At 38.1% G+C, this 8344-nt stretch overlaps 1 protein-coding gene across 1 annotated transcript; it reads left to right on the forward strand.

Moving 5' to 3' along the window:
- LOC149895121 (uncharacterized) lies at window positions 1-576 on the forward strand. Its single transcript, XM_090119153.1, has one exon. It carries the CDS (start codon window positions 1-3, stop codon window positions 574-576), a length of 576 nt encoding a protein of 191 aa, XP_089975279.1.
- The last annotated feature ends 7768 nt before the right edge of the window (window positions 577-8344 follow it).

Here is an 8344-nt window from a genome sequence, read left to right on the forward strand (position 1 = left end):
ATGAACCATGGCAAAGATCCTAGAACATGGGATGATAATCTATCGGATATACAGTTAGGCATTAATACGACAATACACGACGTCACAAAAAAAACTCCTAGTGAATTATTATTTGGGCGTAGAGTTACAAATCCTTCGCAAGGTATATTAAGTGAAGTAATTTCGGATGTAGGACATGGAATAGTAGACGGTAAGATTGACGATATTAGATTAGATGCACGCTGCCTGATGCAACAGCAAGCGAAGGTCAGTGAAGAACGGTATAATAGAAAAAGAAAAGCGGCAAAAGTATATAAAGTAGGTGATCTAGTGCGAATTTTGAGAGCAGTTGCATCTGGCAGCGGGCAGTCTAAAAAGTTGGAACCCAAACTACAGGGACCGTACCGCGTAATTAAAGTTTTACTAAACGACCGTTATGTGGTAGAGGATACCCCTTTATCTCGAAAAGGTAGGCGGTACGAAGCTGTCGTGGCAGCCGACAAAATGCACCCTTGGTTAAATTTTAAATCGATGTCTGATAGCGATAATGACGGTGATGATAGTTGTTCTGATGCCATTGAGAATCAAAATAATTAAATTTTATACATACACATTAGGTAGTTTAAAGTTCTTTATGTATGTTGTAATACACATCCTTCTATAAATGACGAGTCAAGTCTACGTGTTTGGTATGAACGAAGAATGATCGACGTTTATAACAAACACATGGAATTTGAAATAGCTTGCATATTGTGGGCATGCCGGGCACAATATGCCGCCCAACGAGAACCAAAATGCAGTATATGTGTGAACAGTGAGTACCGAGTGATTTTGTATGATTATTATGGGTATGCCGGGCACAATGATGTGCCGCCCAAAACGAATAGCTTACATACTGTGGGCATGCCGGGCATGATGTGCCGCCCAAAGAGTAACAATATGCAGTCTATGTGCAAGCAATGAGTACTGAGTGATTTTTATTACTGTTGAGGGCATGCTGGGTACAATGATGTGCCGCCCAAAGAGTAACAATATGCAGTCTATGTGCAAGCAGTGAGTTCTGAGTGATTTTGATTACTGTTGAGGGCATGCTGGGTACAATGGTGTGCCGCCCATAAGAAAGCAACAATTATTATTGTACATTGTTATTTTTGTGATCTAATTATTGTCAAATTTAAATGTATGAGATAGTATTATGTAATTTAAATATAACATTATGATTGTATTGCAATACCTGCATAAGGTCACTAATATGTAAAAATGTATTGGTGAGCAATAAATTATTTGAATTTGAATTAGTCCTAATCAAACGGATAGAGAAGTGAGTTTTTGTTATACAAATGTTTGTAGCGATTGTCGAAGTAGTTCCAATAGAGATATATATATTTATTTATTTTCTTTTTTTTTCGAAATTTGTAAATCTTATTCTAGGCTTGTTTCCTTGTGTAATTTTGATTATTTGTAAAAGCTAATCATACCAATTCAAACTTCGGGAACTAGTTGTAAATACATATTATTATAAGTATTTGTTTCAATTTCATGTAAGTATGGTTGCATTTTGTTTTCCATATTTTAACATTTTATTTTTGTTTAAATTTAATTTAAGCCAACGAAGGCACTCGTTGAAGATCGGATGGCCGAGCTGTTACAAATCTTAAAATCATACATAGTACATTATTTTCCATAGACAAGGTTTTCTGTTATTTATAATCTACCGCCTGACAACTTAACCTCCCCTCCAGTCGGTTAGTTGTCAGTCGATCGCTCACATTTTTTGAAGAAACGATCAGCTAGCAATTGATCCTGAACAGCCGACTAGTGCGGTCAACAAGTCAGTGCCTTAGCCGTGCCTCATGCTTGTTTTAGGGTTATTTAAATCTATTATTTAAGATTGTGAAAGATTGCGAATATTATAGTAAAAAGTGAATGTAACAAGGAGGAATATTAAAATATCAATTGTGAAGAAGGCGTTTCATTCCACAACCCAACAGCTTCAGAAGTGGGATAACGATAACAAGATTGGTGATGGGCCGTGATTGGTCAAGGACTCCTTCACGCAGCCGAGACGGCAGTCGTGAGGGCAATGAACAGCGAAGCCGGCGTAGTAGAGAGCGCCGCAGTGAAAAGCGCTCAGACCGCCGCAGTCAGCGCCCAAGCCCGAACCGAAGTGCCAGTCACCGGAGCCGCCCTAACACTGAGCACCACCAAAGGAGTCCCGGTGAGCGACGTTCTAGGCGTAGTATTGAACGTCGCAGCCATCGATCGGGTGAACATCGAAGTCGTAGCCGCAGTCAGCTACGAAATCGCCACGATAGCAGAATTATGAATATTGATCGGGACCGTAGAAGTAGGAAACGTAGTAAGGACTGTTCTATTACAAGACCCCAAAAAGGTGATAAAAGCGATGTAACTAGTACTTTAATAGATTCATTTGTTGATGCGATTAAATCGATGAAATCTAGTTCTAGTGATAAATTTTCGTCTATTCACAATGTAATACCTGATTTTGATCCAATGGCAAAAGAACAGACTGTTAATGCGTGGTTATCGAAGGTTGAGGAATGTAAATTAATTTACGAATGGTCAGAAAAACAAGTCGTGCACTACGCTCTGCCTAAACTCTCGGGAATAGCTAAAACGTGGTACCAAAGTCTCCCCACTTTGCTGTATTCTTGGGAGGAATGGAAAGTTAAATTAATTGAAACTTTTCCATCTACCCAGAATTATGGTGAATTATTAACTGAAATGTTGAATAAAAAACTACGGTTTAGTGAATCTCCCGAATTATATTATTACACTAAAATTAACTTACTAAACCGTTGCAACATATATGGCAAAAATGCAGTTGATTGTCTAATTTATGGAATTGAAGATAGGGGTATTAGACTAGGAGCTCAAGCGGCACAATTTTCTGAACCTGAACAGTTACTCAAATTTTTTAAAACTGTTAAACCAGGCGTTTCTAGGGATACCGAAAGATCAATTCGAGATAGGGATAAACGGCCGGTACCAAATAATTCAAATAGGGTCTTGAATAAGCCGAATAGATTCGAACCGGGTCGGATAACTTGTTTCAATTGTAACGAAGTAGGTCACCCCAGCTATAAATGCAATAAACCGTTATTAAAGTGTAGTCGTTGTAATTTATTAGGTCATTTGTCTAATGCGTGTTCTAAAATGGAACCCGCTCAAAAGCTAGATAAGGAAAAAACCGTGTTGAAAATCTCTAGTCAACAATCGGCGAGTATTTACACTTTTCCTATACGTATTAACGGGGTAAATGTCCAATGTCATTTAGATTTAGGGAGCGAATGTACTCTAATTCGGTTGACGGACGCCCTAAATCTAGGGTTCGATTGGACCACAAATGATTTACCCTTACTAAAAGGCCTAGGCAATATACCGTACCAGCCTATCGGTAAGTCGTTAGTTAATATTGAGGTACAAGGAATTACTGAAAAAGATATAGAAATATTAGTTATTAATGATAACCTCATTAACTATCCAGTGCTTCTAGGGCATTCATTTTCAGAACGGCCGGGTATTAAAATTACTAAAACCGTAGATAAACTGGAGATTTGTAAGACCCAAAACGCTAAAATACACTTGTTATGTAGGGAGCAAACTTATATTAACCCTGAGGCAATACAAACTGTCGCAGTATTAGCAAAACCTGAACTTTCTTGTACTGTATATGTTAGAGGTGGTATGCGGGGACAAAATGGTTCTGAATTCTATTTGTTTCCGGGAGAATATGAATTAGTGGATACGCGGTGCGCGGGTGACGCTGGCGGAGGTTGGGTCTTGTAGAGACCATTGGAATATGGGAGTCCGTGGGACTCGGCATTCGGAGGAATGCGTGTGGAACAAACATGAGGTTTGTTGTGGGGCTTAGTGAAAAGCCAGAGTTTGCATTCGGAGGAATGCGTGTGTGTTGTTGAGCTTAGTGAAAAGCCAGAGTTTGCATTCGGAGGAATGCGTGTGTGTTGTTGGGCTTAGTGAAAAGCCAGAGTTGGCATTCGGTGGAATGCGTGTGTGATGTTGGGCTTAGTGAAAAGCCAGAGTTGGCATTCGGTGGAATGCGTGCGTGATGATGGGTTTAGTGAAAAGCCACAGGACTCGGATAAGATTCATGCTCTAGTTTTTTTGTGATACTTTAATAATGATCTGCTGATGACAATAGCAGTGAAAGTGGTATTTGGTTGCTTAAGCGTTATTTTCTTTTAGTAGTTAGTAGTTCATAAATTTAATCGAAATGATCAGGATTCAATGTTTCATTACTTTAATCAAAATGGTTAATTTCAAAGGGTTGAAGTTGGAAATTATTTTAAGGTATTCAAATTAAGAAAAAAACCTGTTTTCATATGAACTTAAATTTTGTATTATGAGATTCTTTGCTATAGGACGTTTCTTGTACAAATTTCATGATTCTGTGTTCACAAGAAATATCCTGAAGGTATTGATTCCTCGTGTCCCCTGCGAATGTCGAAAACTACTATCTTTTGATCGACTGTTATAACTTTTCAAAGCTTAACGGGACGATGGTATGCGATATGAATTTCAAAGGTCTTGATAGATAGACTGATAGACGTACGGACAACTAAGTGATCTTAAGGATTTAGTTTTTTTCAGTTTTGTGGTTTAAAAGCCTAAAAATTAAATATCCGAGTTTAATTGTAAAAATTTGTCAGGATTGGCCGAAGAGCATGTACTGTGCGAGATGTTTTCTGTGTTACAGCACCCACAAACACGAGGACGTGTTCAGCGCAGGATGGCCGTGTCGGAGACGGTCAATAGCGCGGATGTAAAACGACTCTAAGCACGAGTTCCGGGAGGTGGCAGCACAGTGAAGTTGGCGGCTTACTTCATGCTTGTACCGGGTCGAGCCCGTGAAGGCTCGCCCTCGGGACGGCACTTCACATTCGAACATCGAAGAGTTCGGATCTTCCACTACTAGGAACTGTTAACCTTTTCTTTGCTAGTGTTTAATTTAAATGTGTAACGTAACGGTTATTAAAAGTGATTGTATTTAAAGTGATTGTATTAAAATGACTGTATTGTAAAACTGACATGATTAAAAAGAGCAACTATAGAGTTTCTTGCCGGTTCTTCTCTGTAGATACTGCTTTCCGAATCGGTGGTAAATAAAGAAATGATTGAGTTTGAGGTGTTTCTTTGCTTGATTACCCAACGCAACGCCCACAGCTTGAAAATAGATTCACAATCTACATCTTGCTCCGACATCAGAATTGGGATCAAATCGAGCAAATGAGAAAACACGTGACGATAACCTCGATACGATATACGATAACCTGATTAAAAGTCAAAGCGCCGCAACCACGTGGCACTTCGATCCAGTTTCAACGGGAACAGCAAGAAGTCGGAAGCGAGCATCATCGTATCATCGAGAGCAGCGCCGTGTCATGTCGTGCACCGTGCCATCGCGTCGAGCATCCGGCTTCGAGCATCATGCGTCGAGCGTCGAGCATCATGCGTCGAGCGTCATGCGTTGCGCCATGTGGTGCATTACGCATCCATACTGAGCGCCGCGGCACCAAGCTGGGCTCCGCGACACCACGCCAGGTGTTGCACATCCACGCCAGGCACCGCAATACCACGCCGGGCGTCGCGCTACCATCACTACCATCAACACGTCGAGCCTGAGATCACCGGAACCAGAGCGACGTGTCGACGTGTCGTGCAACTATCCTTCAATCTCATACAAAACCGGTCAGTAGATAACATTCCACTTTGAGTGTACAGTAAGATAAAGAAAGTAGGTTTTCAAAATGTAGTAACTTCAAGCAACTTATTCGAAAGAAAAAGAAATTTATTGCCAAAAACATTAGTTACAAAATTTATTTTAAAATTAATTGAGGAAAATGGTCACAGCCTCGGCAAAATGCTGCACAAAAACATCGCTAATTTACAGGCTGTACCGAATGTAATGATTACAGATTTTGTTAAAAGTTGTAACCTACAAGACCAGTGTATAGTTTAATCTTATTGCATTACATTTAACTCAACTTATTTACGCAGTGATAAATTAACAGTACCTATTTCACTTATTCAGGGACGGGTTTACATTAGTAGGTAATTCACGTAATTTTAAAAAATACTTTGTGGCGTAAGCACTGCCATCAAGATAAATTAAGTAACGAATTGCTTTAATGTTTGTTATTTTGTGAGCTAACACTAACAAAGAAAGCACATTAATTGGTACACTGCATCCAGATCCTTCAATCGAACGTAAACAATAAACATTCACTTGTCCGTGTATCAGAACAAAAACAGTATGCGAATTACTTTCAAATTAGTTTCTTAACTACCCGCGTTAGTTTCTTGACTACCCGCATTAATTTCTTAAACTACCTGCGTTAGTTTTTTAGGCTATAACCCTTGACAAATAGCAATTAATTGCTACACAAAGACAGCCTTATTGCTATTCGATTAAAAACGAAAAGTAATGCCTTAACTAGTGCATTTGAGGTTTAAAAAAAAACTTTTCGTAGGTTTTATTTAAGGTGATATTTGAGGTAATTTCTTAAAATAAAGTTGTGAACAATTCACAGTATACAGTTTTACGATATGAAGTTTTATGAAATGTTGCAGATTTAGTTTTATCGAATAAAAGGTAAATCGAGGCATTTAGTTTTGAATTTTTACAGAGAATTTATTGGGTCCTTATTTAGGCAGTTCATAATACAATGTCACAGATAATTAGCGTGTGTTCAAATAAACATCTAGCGTAAGATAAATCTTTGGAATCTACATTTGGTTTTAGTACATTAGATTGCTTTAAAATTAAGAACTATCCCATCAACGTTAGGGTACGTTAAATGTTAAGATATTAAGACTTTAAAAAAAAAAACTGGAAATAATCTTAAGGTTAATAGCGCCTTTACAGTTTACATACTGTCGTCAGATAATGTCTGTTTAATTGAATAGAGAAAAGAAAAACCCATCCAGGTTTTCTGAAAGTTTTTGAAGTGAAACTTCTTTATCGGGGTTGGACAAAAATTTAGTGTAACATTTTTGCGTTACGCCGTAAGCGTGACATTTTTGCGTTACGCCGTACGCGTGACATTTTTGCGTTACGCCATACTCGTGACATTTTTAAGGTCATAAAGAAGTTTCACTTCTTACGTGTGTACTCTAGTACACGCATACATTTTTTTTCTTATCCCTATCACGCGTGATTTGATATATTTCTGTAAAGTTGCATATTGTAAATTATTTTTTGAAAAAATAAGGTCAAAAAGAAGTTTCATTTCTTACGTGTGTACACGTACGCGTAGCACACGCACACATTTTTTTTGGTTTTTAGCTTCAAATAAGTCCTAAACGTGGAGTATTCGATAGTACCTAATCGATTTACATTGTGTGCATTTAATGTAATTTCTTGATAATAGTTTTTGTGACTAGCTGCAGTTTGACATCAACTGAATACATCAATTAGGTAGTTGTACAGTAGTTGTTGAGTAGTTCATTCTTATTACGTTGAAACTAAAATTTAGCTCAGCCCTTTTGCCGTTCGATATTAGATTCACAGATGCTGCTTATAGCTGCTTATAGTATACACTTATTAATTGTTTTAAGTTGAGTTTTCAAAAGTAAACATAACGTTAAGGAATTTAGCCATATGCAAATTTGCCGATAAAAAAAAGTTTTGAAGGGTTTCTCGCGATTTTTTTTTGTAGGCAGATATTATGTTATCACATGATTACTTTAAATTCAAGTTGGTAAATATTCAGTTGAGAATAAGCTTTCACCACTTTTTGAGTGTTTTCTGCGGTTCAGTTACGAATTATTCGTTTTAAACTTTTTAAGATGTTATTTTTGTGCTGTTGTCACATTTGTTTGTTAATGATCATAACAACAAAATAAAACTGCTGTTAACATTTGAGCAAGCTGCACAGGCTAGCACAATGATAGATTTGGGAGGTATAGTTCAGTAGAGTTCTAGTTGAGTAGAGTTGTAGCATACTGATAGTTGTGTTGTCTCGTACGTTGTGAAGTAAATGTGTGTTGCGTGAAATAATATTGTGATGGTAATGTAGTTCATCGAAGGATTGTGGTGTTCTATCTGGCATGAGGTCCAGGATAGTAGATGTGTGTTCTGACCGGTCAGGAGGACCGCGGCAGTATGGTAACCCTGTAAGGTCAGTGTGGGCCGAGGCAGGATGGTAGTTATTTTGGTATCCCGAGATGAATTACCGTAGTAATGTAGTGTGAGAAATGGCGTACGGGGACGCATGATTGTCAGTATGGCTGTATAGAAGATACCTAGAGTTTTAATATTCGGTTGGATGAGTAATATTCAGTTCAGATAAGATTTCTCTTTTTTTTTAACTGTTGAGCTATT

Source organism: Colias eurytheme, chromosome 32, assembly GCF_061535395.1.
Source record: "Colias eurytheme isolate Ceu_HAF_F1 chromosome 32, ilColEury1 Martin Lab GWU primary, whole genome shotgun sequence".
NCBI classification, from domain to species: Eukaryota; Metazoa; Arthropoda; class Insecta; order Lepidoptera; family Pieridae; genus Colias; species Colias eurytheme.